General features: G+C 45.6%; 1 protein-coding gene across 1 annotated transcript in view; it reads left to right on the top strand.

Annotated features, from left to right (window-relative positions):
- Window positions 1-634: 634 nt before the first annotated feature.
- LOC100607540 (S-adenosyl-L-methionine-dependent tRNA 4-demethylwyosine synthase TYW1) overlaps window positions 635-22,158 on the top strand; it is a 275,604-nt gene continuing 254,080 nt past the window's right edge. The window contains exons 1-4 of the mRNA XM_030795676.1: window positions 635-812; window positions 2,405-2,535; window positions 3,160-3,297; window positions 18,826-18,927. Coding sequence (XP_030651536.1) covers window positions 809-812; window positions 2,405-2,535; window positions 3,160-3,297; window positions 18,826-18,927 — 375 coding nt within the window. The 5' untranslated portion in view covers window positions 635-808. The remainder of the gene's footprint in view (window positions 813-2,404; window positions 2,536-3,159; window positions 3,298-18,825; window positions 18,928-22,158) is intronic.

Here is a 22,158-nt window from a genome sequence, read left to right as displayed (position 1 = left end):
CTACAGGTGTGAGCGGCCACGCCAAGCTAATTTAATTAAATAAATAATTTAAAAAAATTTTGTACAGACGAGGGCTCACTATATTGCTCAGGCTGGTCTCGAACTCCTGGGCTCAAGCGATCCTCCCGCTTCGGCTTCCCAAAGTGCTGGGATTACAGGTTTGAGTCACAGCGCCCGGCCGGTTGGGGGTATTTTAAAGAAACCATCATATGGTTTCAGCATTAAATACTTCAGCCTACAGTCCTTAACAGATACACGCGACGAGATTAACTACAACTCCTTAATATCATCTAATAGCGAGTCCATCCTCGGGTTTCCCAAAAATAATGCCTTTCTACAGTCGGTTTATTCCAATTAAGATCCAAACAGGCCCACAAAGCATTTCCCCCGCTCCCCACTCCTTTCCTCTTTTAATTTTCCCATGCCAATCATTTCTCTCTGGACCCACCTTTTCCCAGTCTGAGCCAATCCAAACGGAGGCAGAAGCGCTCCGGCTTCATCGCCCGGAACTCTGGGCGGTGCTTATTTCTGGGCTCGCCCCCTTTCCCCTATGAGCCAATCGGAGCAGGGCCGAGAGCGCACCGGGCACTGGCTTCCTTTCCCAGAGCTCTGGGCTTTCCTCTGGGCCCACCTCTTCGTCCTCTGAACCAATCAGGACCGGCCTGCCAGTGTCATGGCTGTCCACAGCTCTGCAGGTACTCGGTACGCTGCTAACGCGGCGTGGTAGCTCGGTGCGTCTCGCCGTACCAGTGCGAACCATCGGGTTATCAAGGTCCGAGATCCTAGTCTCCTGTCAGCTCTGAGGAGGATGGGTAAGGGCACCCGGCGGGCAAGGACCCTGGGGCGGCAGGGGAGGTAAACCTTTTACTGAGACCCTCTCCGGGCGGAGTGGCGTCCTCGGTCCCCTTCCTTCGGAGACCGTTGCACTTGACAGCACCGGATAGCCGCCGCTGAGAGCAAGGAGGACTGATCCTTACTTTTGACCTGGCTTTTGCCTTTTGAGGCTACGGGGTTAGACAGAAAACTACTCCTTCCACTTTACCCCCGTGTTTTAGGACTTTTGCACCTGTAAAGCCTGAATTTCAGGCTTCGACTTTTGAAATTGCTCCCAGGTTGAACGTTTGAAGCCAGGTCCCTGCATATCTCTCTTAAAAAAAAAAAAAATGAGGCGTAAGGTCAGTTACTTGAGAATCTTTTACAAGTTTAACCGTGAGCTTTTGAAAGTACAATTAGTAAAAAGAGTACTTTTACTACTTAAGCTTTTTTTATGGAGCAAGCACAACAAAACAAAATTAACTTAATTTCACATGAAGTATTTTTACTTTATGTTCCCTTCTGTTGCTTCTAAATGCTCATTTCGAAGTGAAGATACAATTTTATATTCTGTTTTTTTTTTAAATTTTTTTTTGCACACAAAACAATAAACATTTTCTAAAAATACATACAAACAAAAAGATGCGTATCAAACATATTAGGAAGGTTGCACATGGGAAGTCGGGGAATAGAAATGGGGGGTGGGAATTAAAATAAATGAGAGAGGGACTTTATATGGATCAGTGATAATAACTCAATCCTCTATTTGACAAAGAAGAAGGAGAAGGAAGAAGAAAAAGAAAGTGGGATAAAGGATCAGAAAGGGAGGAAAATAGAAAAAATTAGAGTATGACTCCAGGGTAGACCTGTTTTGTTGTCACTGAGTTGGTTGGTTGGTTTGACTGTTGTATTTTTCATGTTTCGCCATGTTGGCCAGACTGGTCTCGAACTCCTAGCCTGAAGTGATCAACCCGCCTCGGCCCCCCAGAGTGCCGGGACCACAGGCGTGAGCCACCACGTCCAGCCCCCACATTGCTTCTGGCCTCTGTGGTAGACCTCTGTTTTTCCTTTGAGTTAGTGTTAACAGTATGATTTTATTATGTTACGACATAGTGTGTTATTTTTATTACAGTTGATTCCCGCCCCCCCCCCCCCCCCCCCCCGCCCCCGAGATGGAGCCTTGCTCTGTCGCCCAGGCTGGAGTGCGGTGGCGCGATCTTGGCTCACTGCAACCTCTGCCTCCCAGGTTCAAGCAGTTCTCCTGCCTCAGCCTCCCGAGTAGCTGGGATTGCAGGCGCGCGCCACCACGCCTGGCTAATTTTTGTATTTTTAGTAGAGGCGGGGTTTCACCATGTTGGCCAGGCTGGTCTCGAACTCCTGACCTCAGGTGATCTGCCCGCCTCAGCCACCCAAAGTGCTGGGATTACAGGCATGAGCCACCGCGCCCGGCCAACAGTTGATTTTTAAATTAGATTTCTTAGCTGGGTTGTTGAATGTAAGGTTGGTTTTATTTTCTTCTTAAAATTGGGATGGATATCTTTGTATATGTAGCTTTAAATGAAATTATCTGTGTGTGTCATTTTAAATTTAGATCCTTCTGTGGATACATGGGACCTCTCCTCACCTTTAATATCATTATGGATAAACAGGTTTTACATTTATTTGGGCTTTGCTGTTAGCATTAGCCTTTGGATTTGTGTTCAGATTGTCATCAAGACGCAGGTAAGTGGAGTTATTTTTTTTAATAGAGTGTTTAGGCATCAGATTTTATAGAAGGATTTAAACACTAAAAGGAACCTTTAATTACTTTTGTGTTTGGTCTTTAGGCATTTTAATGAAATGCCTAAAATAAATTTCTACTCTAAGTTTTTGGAGACTAAGTTATCTTGGATTAAGTTATTTACTTTTTCTTTGATAGGTGTGTCTCATTTTTAAGATACAGGAAGATTTTTGTAATGAAAAGTGAATCTTTTATATGAAAAACAAATTTGTTTTATACCTTTAAGGGTCAGTAGTCCTCTCTTTCCTTTCCATTAATTAAGGATCAAAAAATAAGTTCATACTATTATTCTACTAAAATACCTTATAGGATAAAAGTATGTAAAGTTTTTTCTTGGAGGGAATGGAAATCATGAGCCTTAAAAATGTGGGTACTGCCTATTAAAGGACCTTATTACACCAAGGGGCTAATATTTGAGGAATACAACCAGAAAGATTAAGAGAAAAATACAGTGTGTCAGATTAAGAGAAAAATAAAGTGTGCCAGTATCTGTGGTAATTTTCATCCCTGCTGAAGTTGGGAACGATTTAGACTTGATGGATTTTGTGTAATTATTTGTCTTCAAGGACAGGAACTTACAGGAAAAATCTGTTCCAAAGGCATCTCAGGATTTGATGACAAATGGTTATGTCTCCCTTCAAGAGAAAGACATCTTTGTGTCTGGAGTGAAGATTTTTTATGGTTCTCAGACTGGCACAGCAAAGGTAAGAACTTTATATGATGCTTTTCCTTTCGTTTCCTGACATTTTAAGAAAATCCCTTTAGCAGTGAACTTTAGCAGTGAACTGTCCTTTAGCAGTGAACTGAATTGGTCATCTAACCTTCTTTATTCTTTCTCCCAACCTTTTCCCCTCAAATATTTTTCCTTTCTGCGATGGTAGGTGGGTTTCATCTCCTGTGCCCAGTTAGAGCTGATTGGTGGTGTCTGGTGGTCACTGTCTTGAGGGGGTCTTTGTTCTGAAGCTTGCTTCTGCCTCAGCAGGCTAGAGAAAGTTGTGAGTCCATTATTGATGCCCATGGGTATGGAAGTAGGGAATAAGGAAAAAAGGATGGCACCAATAGTTCTAATATGGGCCTGACTTTCACATCACACATCTATGTTTATGTTTTATTTATTTTTTTTGAGACAGAGTCTCACTCTGTCACCCAGGCTGGAGTGCAGTGGCACGATCTTGGCTCACTGCAACCTCCACCTCCACCTCAAGTGATTCTCCTGCCTCAGCCTCCCGAGTAGCTGGGATTATAGGTGCCTGCTACCACGCCTGGCTAATTTTTGTATTTTTAGTAGAGATGGGGGTTTCGCCATGTTGGCTAGGCTGCTCTCAAACTCCTGGGCTCAGGTGATCTGCTCACCTCGGCCTCCCAAAGTGCTGGGATTACAGGCGTGAGCCACTGTACCTGGCCTCACGTCACACATCTATGTAATGAAACTTGTTTTGATTTCTAATAGTGCTAAAAGTGTTAAAGGTAGACACTAAAGTAGATACAGCCGATATCTAGTTGAAAGATGCTTCCCATTCTCTCTCTTTTTTGGGGGGGAGCAGGGTCTGGCTGTAGTGCCATCTAAGCTTCCGTTGCTTATCTGTGAAATGGTAAATTGCAGATGGTAATAGTATGGTTATGTCAGGGTCACTGTGAGGATTTAGTGAGATTATCTGGTATGTACTTTGATTTCTCTTTTTTGCTTTTTTTTTTTTTTTGGAGACAGGGTCTTGCCCTGTCACCCAGGCTGGAGTGCAGTTGTGCCATCTTGGCATCTTGGCTCACTGCAACCTCTGCCTCTCGGGCTCAAGGCATCCTTCCACCTCAGCCTCCTGAGTATCTGGGACTATAGGTGCATGCCACCATACCCAGCTAATTTTTGTATTTTTTGTAGAGATGGGGTTTTGCCATGTTGCCCAGGCTGGTCTTAAACTCTTGGGCTCAAGCAATCTGACTGCCTCAGCCTCCTAAAGTGTTGGGATTACAGTCGTGAGCCACCGTGCCCAGCCCCATTCTCTAATTATATTTAGATGCTACCTGTTTCTGTGTTACAAGGTCACAGCTATTTAAAAAAAATTTTATTTTATTTTTGAGATGGTCTCACTCTGTCCCCCAGCCTAGAGTGCAGTGGTGTGATCTCGGCTCACCACAACCTCCGCCTCCTGGGTTCGAGCAATTCTCCTGCCTCAGCCTCCCTAGTAGCTGGGATTACAGGTGCCTGCCATCACACCTGGTTAATTTTTGTATTTTTAGTAGAGACGAGGTTTCACCATATTGGCCAGGCTGCTCTCAAACTCCTGACCTCAGATGAGCCACCCGCCTCAGCCTCCTAAAGTGCTGGGATTACAGGCGTGAGGCACCGCTCCCAGCCAAAAAACTTACTAATTTTTTTTGTAGAGACAAGATCTTGCAATCTTGTCCAGGCTGGTCTTGAATTCCTGGCTTCAAGATACCCACCTTGGCCCTCAAAGTGCTGAGATTATAGGCATGAGCCACCAGGCCTAGCCAGGTCACAGCTAGTTAGTGCTTTCTAGGAAAAGATGTTAAGGAAGGCTAGCATGAAAATAAATTAGAGGAATAATCAAGGTCTGTTATTTTTGTAGACTACTTCAGAGGGTTCTACTGCCCTCTTGTGGAAGTTGCGCAGAATAGTACTTCTTAGGTTTTCACGACTTGAGTGCAGATACTTTGCTTCATTTTACAGTGGAAGGTTACTTGTTAAACCTTAATCTATGGAGGTGGGAAACCTGAAAAAAAGGAAAAAGGTGTCTGAGCAGCCAAAGCAAAGTCCTTTTTATGTTACCATAAAAAACCTTATTCAGAGCCTCTTTATGCATGTTTTTACCTTTTTTAAAAAAATGATCGGCCGGGCGCGGTGGCTCAAGCCTGTAATCCCAGCACTTTGGGAGGCCGAGGCGGGTGGATCACGAGGTCAGGAGATCGAGACCACGGTGAAACCCCGTCTCTACTAAAAATACAAAAAATTAGCCGGGCGTGGTGGCGGGCGCCTGTAGTCCCAGCTACTCGGAGAGGCTGAGGCAGGAGAATGGCGTGAACCCGGGAGGCGGAGCTTGCAGTGAGCCGAGATTGCGCCACTGCACTCCAGCCTGGGCGACAGAGCGAGACTCCGTCTCAAAAAAAAAAAAAAAAAGATGAAAAAGATCAAATGTATACTTGCAGATGGTAACAAATCCAGGTGTACAGAAAGTTCATAATGAAATGTACTCTCCAGAAACCTTTTAACTATTTCTATTTTGAGTTCCTCTGATGCTTATGCTGTGTTTCTAGATTTATCAACATTACACAAAAGTTACTGACTCTTTATATTAATTAGTTTATACAAACAGCCTTCATGTCTCAGTGGCTTAATGTTGCTGTCCATATCATAGGTGATTTTGGGGTAGATAGCCATCTTCCATCTTAAAGCTGCGCCATCTGAATTTATTTTTATTTATTTATTTATTTTTTATTTTTTAATTTTTTTTTTTGAGATGGAGTCTCGCTCTGTTGCCAGGCTGGAGTGCAGTGGTGTGATCTTGGCTCACTGCAACCTCTGCCTCCCGGGTTCAAGCAATTCTTCTGCCTCAGCCTCCTGAGTAGCTGGGACTATAGGCGCCTGCCACTACGCCCAGTTAGTTTTTGCATTTTTACTAGAGACGGGGTCTCACCATGTTGGTCAGACTGGTCTTGAACTCCTGACCTTGTGATCTGCCCGCCTTGGCCTCCCAAAGTGTTGGGATTACAGGTGTGAGCCTCCGTGCCTGGCCTTTATTTTTCTTTTTTAAGAGACAAGGTCTTGGCCCTGCGTGGTGGCTCACGCCTGTAATCTCAGCACTTTGGGAGGCCGAGGTGGGCAGACCACTTGAGGCCAGGAGTTCCAGACCAGCCTGGGCAACAAAGCAAAACCCCATTTCTACTAAAAATACAAAAAATTAGCTGGGCGTGGTGATGCACGCCTGTAATTCCAGCTACTTGGGAGGCTGAGGCAGGAGAATTACTTGAACCCGGGAGGTGGAGGTTGTAGTGAGCCTAGATTGCACCACTGCACTCCAGCCTGGGCAGCAGAGTGAGAACCTGTCTCAAACAAAAAAAAAGGAAAGAAAAAAAAAGAGATAGGGTCTTGCTCTGTCACCCAAGCTGGAGTGCAGTGGCATGATTTTAGTTCACTGCAGCCTCGACCTCTTGGGCTTCAGCGATCCTCCTGCCTCACCCTCCTGGGTAGATGGGAATATGGGCTTGTGCCACCATGCTGGGCTAATTAAATAATTTTTTTTTGTAGAGATAGGGTCTCCTTATGTTGCCCAGGCTGGTCTTGACTCCTGGCCTCAAGTGATCCTTCTGTCTAGAATTACAGGCATGAACCACCATGCCCAGCCCATCTCAATATTGGGCTAGGATTACAGGATAGGATTACAGGTGTGAGCCACTGTGCCCAGCCCATCTCAATAGTTCTTCATTCTGCTGTTGGATTTGATTGATTCGTATTTGGTCGTGTATGGAAGACCCTTAAAAACTTTTGCCTTGGAAGGCATAGCCTCATTGTCTTCCAGCAGGTTAGTATTGCTAATGAGAAGGCGAATTTGTAGATGACTTGATTATTTTGTTTCTGGAAGATTTTCGGATAATTTCTTTGTCCTTGATTTCTGGAAATTTTATGGGAAGGTGACTATTTGGATCTTTTTCAGCTATTGTTCTGGATACTTGAATTTTTTTGTTTTGACTATTTGTATGCATTTTGACAATTTGTGTGCATTAGTTCTGTTAATACTTCTTGGATGAATTTTTTTTCCCTTTTCATTTCTTTTTTTCTGGGATTCCTGTGGGATGTTCTACTTTTGGATGGTCTTCTGTGTCTCAGATCTTTTCTGTTATATTTTTGTAACTTTTTCTTTTTCTTCTTTTTTTTTTTTTTTTTTTTTTGAGGCAGAGTCTTTCTCTGTCACCCAGGCTGGAGTGCAGTGGCATAATCATGGTGAGTGCAGTCTCAACCTCCTGGGCTCAGGTGATCCTCTCACTTCAGCCTGCTGAAGTATATGGGACTACAAGTGTATGCCATGATGCCCCACTAATTTTTTTTTTTTTTTTTTTTATGAGATGGAGTCCAGCTCTGTCGCCCAGGCTGGAGTGCAGTGGCGCGATCACGGCTCACTGCAAGCTCTGCCTCTCGGATTCACGCCATTCTCCTGCCTCAGCCTCCCAAGTAGCTGGGACTACAGGCACCCGGCAACACACCCAGCTAATTTTTGTATTTTTAGTAGAGTTGGGGTTTCACCGTGTTAGCCAGGATGGTCTTGATCTCCTGACCTTGTAATCTGCCCGCGTCGGCCTCCCAAAGTGCTGGGATTACAAGTGTGAGCCATTGCGCCTGGCGAAATTTTTTTTTATTTTTATTTTTGTAGAAATGAGGTCCCGACGTGTTTCCCAGGCCTGTTTCTTAAATTTTTTTTTTTTTTTTTTTTTTCAGTTGGAGTCACTCTGTCACTCAGGCTGGAGTGCGATGGCGCGATCTCAGCTCACTGCAACCTCCGCCTCCTGGGTTCAAGCAATTCTCCTGCCTCAGCCTCCCGAGTAGCTGGGATTACTGGCATGAGCCACCATGCCTGGCTAATTTTTGTATTTTTAGTAGAGACAGGGTTTCGCCGTGTTAGTCAGGCTGATCTCGAACTCCTGACCTCAGCTGATCTGCCTCCCAGGCCTGTTTGTAATTCCTGGGCTCAAGTGATCTGCCTGCCTCAGCCTCCCAAAGTGCTGTGATTACAGACGTGAGCCACTATGCCTGGCTGTAACTTTATCTTTTATCCTAGGTTCTCAGATTTCCATTCTAAACCTATTTTTCTTTTTTCTGTTTTTTTGAGACAGAGTTTCTCACTCTGTTGCCCAGGCTGGAGTGCAGTGGCGCTATCTCAGTTCACTGCAACCTCTGTCTCCTGGGTTCAAGCGATTCTCCTGCCTCAGCCTCCCAAGTAGCTGGAATTACAGGCACCCACCACCACTCCTGGCTAATTTTTTGTGTTTTTAGTAGAGTGGGGGTTTCATGTTGGCCAGGCTGGTCTGGAGCTCCTGACCTCAGGTCATCTGCCCGCCTCAGTCTCCGAAAGTGCTGTGATTACAGGCATGAGCCACTGTGCCTGGTCGTAACTTTATCTTTTTATTCTGGGTTCTCGGATTTCCATTCTTTTTTTTTTTTTTTTTTTTTTTAAATTTGAGACGGAGTCTCACTCTGTCGCCCAGGCTGGAGTGCAGTGGCACGATCTCAGCTCACTGCAACCTCTGCCTCCTGGGTTCATGCCATTCTTCTGCCTCAGTCTCCTGATTAGCTGGGACTAAAGGTGCCTGCCACCACGCCCGGCTATTTTTTTGTATTTTTAGTGGAGATGGGGTTTCACTGTGTTAGCCAGGATGGTCTCGATCTCCTGACCTCATGATCCATTCTCCTCGGCCTCCCAAAGTGCTGGGATTACAGGCGTGAGCCACCGCACCCAGCCTCAGATTTCCATTCTAAACCTTCTTTTAAATGTTTTATTTCAGCTATTATATATATATATATATATATTTATTTATTTTATTTATTTATTTTTTTTGAGATGGTATCTTGCTCTGTCACCCAGGCTGGAGTGCAGTGGCGTGATCTCGGCTCGCTGCAACCTCCACCTGCTGGGTTCCAGCGATTATCCTGCCTCAGCCTCCCAAGTAGTTGGGACTACAGGCGCCCACCACCAGGCCCGGCTAATTTTTGTATTTTTAGTAGAGATGGGGTTTCACCATGTTAGCCAGGATGGTCTCAAACTCCTGATCGCAAGTGATCCATGCACCTCGGCCTCCCTAAGTGTTGAGATTACAGGTGTGAGCCCCTGCACCTGCCCCGATCTGTGGTTTTCTGTTCATCGTTAGGACAGAACGATGGGATAGCTGGTGTGTAGTTCTTCTTATTTTGTGAACAGCCTTGACCTGTGGCCTTGACCTCCTGGGCTCAAGTGATCCTCCCACCTCAGCCTCCCTAGTAGCTGGGATTACAGGTGTATGCCACCATGCCTGGCTACTTTTTAAACATTTTTTTTTTTGTAGAAATGGGGTTTCGCCATGCTTCCCAGGCTGAGGATGTAGTTTTCTCTAATTGTAATTTCTTAAGGAATGCTTTGTGCTCCCTGGGTCAGGGCATGCCATGTTATTTTTTGGCCCCACACTCCCCTCTACACTGCAATTTTGTATTTTTTTTTTTTTTTTTTTTTGAGACGGAGTCTCGCTCTGTCGCCCAGGCTGGAGTGCAGTGGCGCGATCTCGGCTCACTGCAAGCTCCGCCTCCCGGGTTCACGCCATTCTCCTGCCTCAGCCTCTCCGAGTAGCTGGGACTACAGGCGCCCGCCACCACGCCCGGCTAATTTTTTGTATTTTTAGTAGAGACGGGGTTTCACCGTGGTCTCGATCTCCTGACCTCGTGATCCGCCCGCCTCGGCCTCCCAAAGTGCTGGGATTACAAGCGTGAGCCACCGCGACTGGCCTAATTTTGTATATTATTATTATTATTTTGAGACGGAGTTTCGCTCTTGTTGCCCAGGCTGAAGTGCAATGGCGTGATCTTGGCTCACCGCAACCTCCGCCTCTCAGTTTCAAGTGATTCTCCTGCCTCAGCCTCCTGAGTAGCTGGGATTACAGGCATGTGCCACCGTGCCCAGCTAATTTTTTGTATTTTTAGTAGAGACGAGGTTTCTCCATGTTGGTCAGGCTGGTCTCGAACTCCCGACCTCAAGTGATCCACCTGCGTTGGTCTCCCAAAGTCCTGGGATTACAGGCGTGAGACACCGCGCCCAGCCTTGTACTTTATTTTATAGTAAAACTTTTTCAGTGTATTGTCTGTGCTTGTTATCACCAAGTTCTCTACTTCTGTTTATCTGGAACCACGCCAGTGAGACTTGCATTCCCATACATGCCCCACTGAGTTCTGCGTTGCTAATTGATTCTCAGTCTTTGTCTTACTTGGCTGGCCTTTTAGCTGTATGACCACCCCTTTCTAGTTGAAATACTTTCTTCATGTAACTTGCAGTTTCCTGTCCTCTTGGTTCTTTTTCTGCTGTGCTGAGACTCATTTTCCTTACTGTCATTTGCTGGTTTCATCTTCTTGACCTCCAAAGACAGGAGTGTCTCAGGCCACAGTCCTAGAGACTGTGCCTTTATCTACACTCACTTTACTCCCTAAGGGATATAATTTTTTTTGTTTTAATTTTACTTCCCAATAAACTTATCCTTTCCTCTTATTTCTTATGTTTATTTTTTTTAGAGACAAGATCTCGCTCTGTCACTCAGGCTGGAATGCAGTGGTGCAGTTGTGGCTCACTGCAGCTTTGAACTTTTGGGCTCATGCAATCCTCCTGTCTCAGTCTCCTGAGTAGGTGGGAATACAGGTGTGAACCAACATGCCCGGCTAAGTTTTTAAAATTTTTTTTTTAGTTGCAGTTTCGCTTTTGTTGCCCAGGCTGGAGTGCAATGGTGTGATCTCAGCTCACTGAAACCTCTGCCTCCTGTGTTCAAACGATTCTCCTGCCTCAGCCTTCAAAGTAGCTGGGATTACAGGCATGTGCCACCATGCCCGGCTAATTTTTGTATTTTTAGTAGAGATGGGGTTTCTCCATGTTGGTCAGGCCGGTCTCGAACTCTCGACCTTAGGTGATTTGCCTGCCTCGGCCTCCCAAAGTGCTGGGATTACAGGCATGAGCCACTGTGCCTGGACATTTTTAAATTTTTTTGTAGAGACGGGGTCTCGCCATGTTGCCTAGGAGGGTCTTAAACAATCCTCCAACCTCACCTTCCCAGCGTGCTGGGATTATAGGTGTGAGCCACTGTGCCTGGCCCTTAAAGGATCTTATTATCTGGGGCTTTAAATTCTATCAGTTAGATTATGAGTTAGCAAACTGCTCTGTAAAGGGCCAGGTATTTTGTTTCATATATATTTTTCAGGTTTTGCAACTTATATGGTCCTCGTAACTACCCAATTCTGCAGGTATAGTGTGGGAGCAGTCACAGACGATATGTAAATAAACGGCCATGGCTGTGTTCTGATAACCTCTAGTTATAAGACACACCGAGGCATTTGACCTGCTGACCTGTGGGCCTTAGTTTACTGACATCTGATGATGACTTGTAAATTTGTTTTTATTTTATTTTATTTTATTTTTTTTTAGACAGAGTCACGCTCTGTCGCTCAGGCTGGAGTGCAGTGGTGTGATCTCGGCTCGCTGCAAGCTCCGCCTCCCGGGGTCACGCCATTCTCCTGCCTCAGCCTCCCGAGTAGCTGGGACTACAGGCGCCTGCCACCACGACCAGCTGATTTTTTTGTATTTTTAGTAGGGACGGGGTTTCACCGTGTTAGCCAGGATGGTCTTGATCTCCTGACCTCGTGATCTGCCCGCCTCAGCCTCCCAAAGTGCCGGGATTACAGATGTGAGCCACTGCGCCTGGCCCAGTTTTTTTTTTGTTTTTGGGACAGGGTCTTGCTCTGTCACCTAGGCTGGAATGCAGTGGCATGATGTTGGCTCTCTGCAACCTCTGCCTCCCAGGTTCAAGGGATTCTCATGCCACAACCTCTTGAGTGGCTGTGATTACAGGCACACGACATTATGCCTGACCAATTTTTGTATTTTTAGTGGAGACGGGGTTTCTGCATGTTGGCCAGGCTGGTCTCAAACTCCTAGCCTCAAGTGATTCACCCGCCTTGGCCACCCAAAGTGTTGGTATTACAGGCTTGAGCCATGCGCCTGGCCCTAAATTTCTGTTTCTAATCTTAACTGTTTCTCTCAACTCCAGACTTTCATATCGAGTTACCTATCTTAGAGCATCATATGAATGTCTAGTAAGTATCTTAACATCAGTATGCTCAAAACTGAACTCCCAATTTTCTGCCCAAGCCTATTCTACTTGTAATCCTTACAATTTCAGTAAATGACAACTTTATCCTTCCAATTTCTTGGTCCAAAACACCTTTTGACTTCTTTTTATACAACCCATGTCCAGTCTGTCAGCAGATTCTGTTTGTTCTACTTTAAGAATAGATTCAGTTTCCAACCGCTTCTTACCACCTTCACTGCTACTCCCCTGGTCCATGCCATTGTCAACCTAAATACCATAGAGAGGCTCTCCAAAAGAAAGATGTTTGTTTGGGAATAGCACGTACATTGCAGTGGGGATACAATTGCCATAGTAAACTGCATGTATTCAGGGAAGTAAAGGAAGGCAAAGATTTTTAAGGGAAAAAATGAGGACTACAGAATTGTTTTGAAATAATTGTTCTTGCCTACAAAGGTTAATAACAAAGGTGACGCAATCCAAGGTTGGACATGAAGTTACTGGGCAGATGTCCTTGCAGTAGTATTTTTTGTGTAAGGTTGCAGTGGTCTTTGTGCAAGGTTGTATTTTTTTGTAGAATCTTTCTCATTATCAGGAATCTGAGTGTGAGGCCAGGTGTGGTGGCTCATGCCTGTAATCCCAGCAGTTTAGGAGGCTGAGGCAGGTGGGTCACTTGAAGTTAGGAGTTTGAGATTAGCCTGGCCAACATGGCAAAACCCCGTTTGTACTAAAAAATACAAAAATTAGCCTGGTGCGGTGGCCATGCCTGTAATCCCAGCTACACGGGAGGCTAAGGCACGAGAATCACTTGAACCCGGGAGGCAGAGGTTGCAGTGAGTCAAGATGGTGCCACTGCACTCCAGTCTGGGGAACAGAGTGAAACCTTGTCTCAAAAAAAAAAAAGCTATCTAAGTGTGCAAATTCTTTGTCTTCCCTAGCTCTTAATTGTCAGGGATATTTTAACATAAGTAACTCCATGTTGTTGATTCTGACAGCTTTGACACTGCCATGATATTTTGTCTGGATTAGGACAGTCATCTCACCATTGATTTCTGCTATAATTTGTTGTTTGTTCCCCTAAAACTCGTGTTGAAATTTGATCCCTAGTGTTGGTGATGGGCCTAATGGGAGGTGTTTGGGTCCTGGGGGCAGATCCCTCCTGAATAGATGAATCCCTGGGGGAGGGGTGAGTGAGTTCTTGCTGTCTTAGTTCCCAAGAGAGAAGAGTTAGTAAGAAGAGCCTGGAACCTCTCTTGCACTCTTGTTTCTTCTCTTGCTATGTGATCTTTGTGCTCGCCAGCTCCCTTTCACTTCTACTCTGCCAGGAGTAGAGGCAGCCTGGAGCCTTCAACAGATGTAGATGTCCAATCTTGAACTTTTTCAGATATCAGAATTGTGAACCAAATAAACCTTTTTATGGTGGCCCGTAACAGTTTTTCCTTTACATAGTTAGTGCTTCCTTAAGGACCTCTTGTAAGGCAGGTCTGGTTGTAATAAATTCCCTTGGCATTTGTTTGCCTAAAAGGATCTTGTTTCTCCTTTGCTTATGAAGCTTAATTTGGCTGGATATGAAATTCTTGGTTGAAATTCCTTGTTTTCTTGTTTGAGACAGAGTCTTTCTCTGTCACCCAGGCTGGAGTGCAGTGGTGCGATCTCAGCTCACTGCAACCTTCGCCTCCCGGGTTCAAGCGATTCTCCTGCCTCACCCTCCTGAGTAGCTGGGACTACAGGTACGCGCCACCACATCTGGCTAATTTTTGCATTTTTAGTAGTGATGGGGTTTCACCATGTTGGTCAGGCTGGTCTCTAACTCCTGACCTCAGGTGATCCACCCATCTCTGCTTCCCAAAGTGCTGGGATTACAGATGTGAGCCACCATGCCCTGTTTGAAATTTCTTTTCTTGAAGAATTCTCAATATAGGCCCCAATCTCTTCTGGATTGTAGGGTTTCTGCTGAAAGGTCCACTGTTACCCTGATGGGATTCCCTATGTAGCTGACCTGCCCCTTCTCTCTAGCTGCCTTTAACATTTTTTCTTTCATTTCGACCTTGGAGAATCTGACAATTATGTGTCTTGGGGATGGCCATCTTATGTAGTGTCTCACTGGGGTTCTCTGCATTAAATAAACCTTTTTAAAACATAGATTGGGCCAGGCACAGTGGCTCATGCCTATAATCCCAGCACTTTGGGAGGCCAAGGCGGGTAGATCACTTGAGCCCAGGAGTTTGAGACCAACCTGTGCAACATGGCAAAACTCTATCTCTACAAAAAATTCAAAAATTAGCCAGGCATGGTGGCATGTGCCTGTAGTCCTAGCTACTCGGGCGGCTGAGTAGGGAGGATTGCTTGAGCCCAGGAGGTCAAGGCTGCAGTAAGCCATTACTGTGCCACTGCACTCCAGCCTGGGCGACAGAGTGAGACCTTGTCTCAAAAAAATAAAAGACATAGATTACCCAGTCTCAGGTACTCCTTTATAGCAAAATGGACTAAGACAGTCTTTCTGATTCAGCACCACTTGGCCCTCTTCTGACTCCAGTATACTCTCAACTCAGCAACCTCAGTGACTGTTTGAAAACTTAGGTGAAATCACATCATCCCTCTGCTTAAAACCCTGCACTGACCCCTTCATTCAAGAGTCAATGCCAAAGTCCTCACAGTGGCCCAGAGATCCTACACATGTGGCTCTTTGTTAACTCTCTTACCCCATCTCCTTGGTTCCCTTTTTTTCAGTCTTAGTAACCTCCTCTGGGCCTTTGTACTTCACTGTTCTTGCCGCCTGGGATAACCTCATGGTTTTCCCAGTTCCTTCAGATTTGGCTGAAATCTCACTTTATCCTTGTGTTAGTCTGTTTTGCATTACCATAAAGGAATACCTGCAGCTGGGTAATTGATATGGTTTGGATCTGTGTCCCCACCAAATCTTATGTCAAATCGTAGTCCCCATTTTTGGAGGTGGGGCCTGGTGGGAGGTGCTTAGATCTTGGGGGCAGATTTCGCATGAGTGGTTAACACCATCTCTCTTGTACCGTCCTCGTGACAGTGAGTGAGTTCTCATGAGATCTGGCTGTTTAAAAGTGTGTGGCACCTCCTCTTTCTCTCTCTTGTCCCTGCCATGTCATGTGCCTGCTCCTCCATTGCCTTCCACCAAGATTGGAAGCTCCCTGAGGCTTCCTCAGAAGCAGATGCCGTTACACTTCCTGTACAGTCTGCAGAACTGTGAGCCAATTAAACTTTTTTTTTTTTAAATAAATTGCCCAGTCTCAGGTATTTCTTTTTTCCTTTTTTTTTTTCTTTTTTTTGAGATGGAGTCTCGCTCAGTTGCCCAGGCTGGAGTGCAGTGGCGTGATCTCGGCTCACTGCAGCCTCTGCCTCCCAGGCTCAAGCGATCCTTCCACCGCAGCCTCCCAAGTAGCTGGACCACAGGTATACACCACCATGCCCAGCTAATTTTTTGTATTTTTGGTAGAGATAGGGTTTCACCATGTTGCCCAGGCTGGTCTTGAACTCCTGACCTCAAGTGATCTGCCCGCCTCGGCCTCCCAAAGTGCTGGGATTACAGGCATCAGCCACCATGCCCGGCCAGGTATTTTTTTATAGCAATGCAAGAATGGACTAATACTGTAATTTATAAAGAAAAGAGGTTTATTTGGTTCATAGTTCTGCAGGCTGTACAAGCATGGTGCCAACATCCACTTAGCTTCTGGTGAAGCTTCAGGAAACTTCCACCCATGGAGGAATAGGTACCACATGGTGAGAGAGGGAGCAAAAGAGCAGGAAGAGATGTGAGGCTTTTTTTTTTTTTTTTTTTTTTTTTTTTAAACAGCCAGCTGTGAAGTAATAGGGCAAGAACTCAACACCAAGGGGAGGGCAGCAAGCTGAGGTAGGAAAGTAGAGTCTGGAGACAGAGCCTAAGGCCAACCTGTGGCTGACTTCCTTGAATTAAACTGAAAGGAAAGCTTTAGCCTCTGATTGGCTGTAGGCTAATTCTTTATTTGCATAGGGTGTAACTCCACTGCAGCCTCTGATTGGCTATGAGCCAATTCTTCATTTACATAGGGTGTAACCAATTGGAAGCCTCCAAAGGGTACCTGGGGGTGTTACCAAATTCTTCTAGCTCAATAAAAACCCAAGGAACATTACAACTGGAGGTCTTGAGCCACTTGCTCAAGCCTGCCTCCTCACTGTAGGGTGTACCTTCCCATCAATAAATCTGTGTTTTTGTTGCTTCGCTTGTGCATTTTTTTCAATTCTTTGTTCAACATGCGAACAACCTGGACAACTCCTAGTCAAAACCCTCTACTGGTAACAAAGCCACTCATGAGGAACCCACCCCCATGACCCAAACACCTCCTATTCGAGCTCACTTCCAACATTGGATATTACGTGTTAATGATATTTGGAGGGGACAAATATCCAAACCATATCAGTCCTTGAGGCCTGCTGCAGTACTGTTTTCTGACCCCCAAATACCTTTTTTCTTTTTTTTTGAGATGGAGTCTTGCTTTGTCATCCAGGCTGGAGAGCAGTGGCACGATTTCGGCTCACTGCAACCTCTGCCTCCTGGGTTCAAGCAGTTCCCCTCCCTCAGCCTCCCGAGTTGCTGGGATTACAGGTGCCCACCACCACGCCCGGCTAATTTTTGTATTTTTAGTAGAGATGGGGTTTCACCATGTTGGTCAGGCCAGTCTGGAACTCCTGACCTCAGGTGATCTGTCTGCCTCGGCTTCCCAAAGTGTTGGGATTACAGATGTGAGCCACCACGCTCGGCCAACCTGTCCTTTTTCTATACCAGTTCTCATGCTTACTATTGGGAGTTATCATTAGCCCACAAGACTGCCCCCACTGCAGACACCAGTCACAAGTCCCGGCTTTAAATTTAGGGTTCCGCACCACTGCCTCCTCAGGTTCTATAGGATGACTCACAGACCTCAGGAAGTTGCTTGACTTATGTTTACTGGTTAAAAGGATGCAACTCAGGAACGGCCGAATGGAAGAGCTGCACAGGGCCAGCTATGGAGGGGTGGGGGTTGAGCAGGGCTTCCAGGCCGTTTCTGGCTGTGTCTTCTCCCCAGCACATTGGTATGTTCACCAATCCACCAGTCCCCATTGTTCAGGGGTTTTTCTTGGAGGCTCCATTACGGAGGCACGGTTGATTAAATCATTGGCCTTGGTGATTAAGCTCAATCTCCAGTCCCTCTTCTCTCCCTAGTGTTCCCTGTTGGGGCCTGGGTAGGAGGTGCTGAATTTAACCTCTCATCAGTTTCTCTGGCAACGAGCCTCCATCCTGAAGCTACCTGAGGCCTCACCCCAGTAAGTCATCTCATTAGCGTACAAAAGATACTCATTACATCTTTTGTTGTAGTGGCTGCTCCCAGCCCAGAGCTTCTCTGGGGTTCTGTCAGCCCTGTGAACTCTTGCCTAGGGCTTTTTCCTGTCTGTCAACCGGCTTCTTTTCATGTTTCCCATTCTTTTCACTCTTCACTCTTTCTTTACTTTTCTTTATTTATTTATTTTGGAGATGGAGTTTTGTTGCCCAGGCTGGAGTGCAATGGTGCAGTCTTGGCTCACTGCAACCCCCGCCTCCTGGATTCAAGTGATTCTCCTGCCTCAGCCTCCCGAGTAGCTGGGATTATAGGTGTGTGCCACCACGCTTGGCTAATTTTGTATTTTTAGTAGAGACGGGGTTTTACCATGTTGGTCAGGCTGGTCTCAAATTCCTGACCTCATGTGATTCAACCGCATCGGCCTCCCAAGGTACTGGGATTACAGGTGTGAGCCACTGTGCCCAGCCCATTCTTCACTATTTCTTTTTGCACTTCCCTGTGTTTATTCTTTTTTAATATGTTATTTTCTTTATGAGACAGGATCTCAGCCTGTGGCCCAGGCTAGAGTGCATTGGTGTGATCATAGCTCACTGTATCCTCTAACCCCTGGGCTCACGGGATCCTCCCGTCTCAGCCTCTTGAGTAGCTGGGACTACAGGTGTGTGCCATCACACCTGGCTAATTTTTAAATTTTTTTATAAAGATGAGGTCTCACATTGTTGTCCAGGCTTGGCCTCAAGTGATCCTCCCACTTCAGCCTCCCAAAGTGCTGGGATTACAGGCATGAGCCATCTTGCCTGGCTGATATGTTTATTCTAGTAGGGCAAGGCAGATTGATCATCCAAAGCCAAATTAGATTCAGTCCTACGTAAACCCTGATGGGGTGAGAACAACACAATTGAATGATCTTTGTAATGGTGCCCAAGAAAATGGTAAGAGTGTGGATAGAATTTGGGTTCATGAAGACACATATCAGTCACTGAAAACATTTTTCATGAGGAATGCCACATTCTTGTGCCAACAGGGGTAAATGAGGGCTATATTTGGCTCATTGAAGACTTTATTTGATTTTTTTTTTTGTCCTATTAGGGATTTGCAACAGTTCTTGCTGAAGCAGTTACATCCCTGGATCTGCCTGTGGCAATTATTAATCTAAAAGAATATGATCCAGATGATCATCTGATAGAAGAGGTTGGTAATTGTCTTTTTCTTCAATCAAAACTCTCAAATTTGACTGATCTGCAATCTTCACAGTAAATTTAATTAGATAACTAGAATCTTCAGAATAAATTTAATTTTCGTGCTAAAGGATTTCAGTTAGTTGAATTCCAGTGTGAATCAGAGAATTGAATGTGGGGTAAGGTTCACTGATTCTCACGTGGTGTGGGGCTTGTTCTTCAGGTGTGTTAAATTTTCCTGGGGCAGGGCTAGAGGTGAGAAAGCTTGGGTGGTTGGAAGTTCACTCCTTCCCACAATTTTCTTTTTTTTTTTCTTTTCTTTCTTTCTTTTTTTTTTTTTGAGATGGAGTCTCACTATGTCACCCAGGCTGGAGTGCAATGGTGCAATCTCAGTTCAGTGCAGTGTCCGTCTCCAGGTTCAAGTGATTCTCCTGCCTCAGTCTCCCAGATAGCTGGGATTTACAGGCGTGCGCCACCATGCCCAGCTAATTTTTTTTTTTTTTTTGTATTTTTTGCTAGAGATGAGGTTTCACCATGTTGGCCAGGCGGTGTTAAACTCCTGGCCTCAAGTGATCCGCCCACCTTGGCCTCCCAAAGTGCTGGGATTACAGGTGTGAGCCACTGTGCTTGGCCCTTACTATTTTTATTTTTTAAAAATTTATTTTATAGAGACAGGCTCTCACTCTCTCACCCAGGCTCTGGAGTACAGTGGTGCAATTTCAACCTCCTGGGCTCAAGTGATCCTCCTTCCTCAGCCTCCTAAAGTAGCTGAGACTACAGGCATGTGCTGCCATGCCCTGCTAATTTTAAAATATTTTTTTTTGAGATGGAGTCTCGCTCTGTTGCCCAGGCTGGAGTGCAGTGACGTGATCTTGGCTCACTGCAAGCTCCGCCTCCCGGGTTCACGCCATTCTCCTGCCTCAGCCTTCCGAGTAGCTGGGACTACAGGCGCCCGCCACCATCCCCAGCTAATTTTTTGTAGTTTTAGTAGAGATGGGGCTTCACCGTGTTAGCCAGGATGGTATTAATCTCCTGACCTCATGATCTGCCTGCCTCGGCCTCCCAAAGTGCTAAGATTACAGGCGTGAGCCACCACGCCCGGCCAAAAGATTTTTTATAGAGATACGGTCTCACTATGTTGCCCAGGCGGGTCTCGAACATCTGGCCTCAGTCTCCCAAAGTACTAGGATTATAGATATGCCCAGCCCTCCCCCCTATTTTGAATCTCTTAATCAAGGAAGGGTTGTTACTGGTGGCAGTGTGCTATGCTTGTAGACCATGGGCAATCCAACCAAAAGGTCAAGAGCAGAGAGTATGGGTTTCGGAATCAGAGAAATCTCTTATTAGCTGTGTGACCTCAATGCATTAGTTAATATCTTTTTTTTTTTTTATGGAGTTTCGCTCTTGTTGCCCAGGCTGGAGTGCAATGGTGTGATCTTGGCTCACTGCAACCTCCAACTCCAGTTGTTCAAGTGATTCTCCTACCTCAGCCTCCTGAGTAGCTGGGATTACAGGTGCCCACCACCGCACCTGGCTAATTTTTGTATTTTTAGTAGAGATGGAGTTTCACTATGTTGGCCAGGCTGGTGTCGAACTCCTGACGTCAGGTGATTTATTTGCCTCGGCCTCCTATAGTGCTGGGATTACAGGCATGAGCCACTGTGCCCTGGTGCATTACTTAATATCTATGAGGGTTTAATTTCTTCATCTGAAAAATGTTTCTCCCCTTTTTTCTCCAGTCATGCCCAGTTAGGGGATTTCACCTTACAGCAGTGGTTCTCAAAATGTGGCCCCTGAGCCAACAGCATCAGCATCTCCTGTGAACTTGCTAGAAATGCAGAATCTCAGGTCTTAGCCTAGCTGCACTGTAGAGCTTAAACAGTGCTCCTGGTGATGCTGATGCAGGTAGAGTTAGAGAAGCAGAGGCTAGGTGCGGTGGCTCACGCCTGTAATCCCAGCACTTTGGGAGGCCGAGGTAGGTGGATCACCTGAGGTCAGGAGTTCGAGACCAGCCTGGCCAACATGGTGAAACCACGTCTCTACTAAAAATACAAAAATTAGCTGGGCTGGATGGTGGGTGCCTGTAATCCCAACTACTCGGGAGGCTGAGGCAGGAGAATTGCTTGAACCTGGGAGGCGGAGGTTGCAGTGAGCCAAGATTGCGCCATTGCCCTCTAGCCTGGGTGACAAAAGCAAATCTCTGTCTCAAAAAAAAAAAAAAAGCAGATAGAGCTGGGGTTGACAAACTTTCATGTAAAGGGCCAGGTAGTATCTTCACCTTTGTGGGCCGGGCAGCTACTCAGTTTTGCCACTTAGGCACAAAACAGCCATGGATAATATGTAAATGAATGAGTGTGGCTGTGTTCCACTAAAACTTTCTTTAAAAAAATAGAGGCCAGGCATGGTGGCTCTTGCCTATATAATCCCAGCAAGTTGAGAGGTCAAGGCTGGTGGATCGCTTGAGCTCAGGCATATGAGAGCAGCCTGGGCAACATGGTGAAACTCCGTCTCTCTTAAAAATAGAAAAATTAGCCATGGTGGTGCACGCCTGTAGTCCCACTTACTTGGGAGGCCGAGGCATGAGAATTGCTTAAACTCGGGAGGTGGAGGTTGCAGTGAGCTGAGATCATGCCACTGCACTACAGCCTGGGTAACAGAGTGAGACTGTGTCTCAAAAAAAAAAAAATCCAAAGAGGCAGCAGCAATATGTGGCTCGTGGATTGTAGTTTACCAGCCCCGTTTTAGTGGTTAAATATCTAGCTTTAACTCTGTCCATTTCTTTGTCCCCCAAGAAAACGTATTGGTTTGCACATGAGTGAGCTTGAATGTGCTCTAAATTATTTGTGAAAAATTATTAGCAAACTTTGATACTTGTAACTAAGAGATTACTTATAACCGACTTCATGACTTGGAACTGTTAAGATGAATTCAAACACCAGGCTATCAAGACTAAGGATACACAGGTTGAGAATCCCTGAACTGCAAATTGGAAATTCTTTAAAATCCAAACTTCTGGAACGCTGACAGGAGGCCACAAATGGAAAATTTCGCACCTGACCTCCTGTGATGGGTCAAGGTCAAAACGCAGTCAAGACTTTGTTTCATGTCTGAAATTGTCAAAAATATTGTATAAAGTTATCTAAAGGCTATGTGTGTAAGGTATATATGAAACAAAGGAATTTTGTGTTTAGTCTTGATATATCCCCAAGGTACATCATTATGTATATGCAGATTAAAAAAAAAA

This window comes from Nomascus leucogenys, chromosome 17 (assembly GCF_006542625.1).
Source record: "Nomascus leucogenys isolate Asia chromosome 17, Asia_NLE_v1, whole genome shotgun sequence".
Lineage (NCBI taxonomy): Eukaryota > Metazoa > Chordata > Mammalia > Primates > Hylobatidae > Nomascus > Nomascus leucogenys.
Note: the sequence above shows the minus strand (reverse complement) of the source record. Positions and strands in the feature narration are given on the sequence as shown.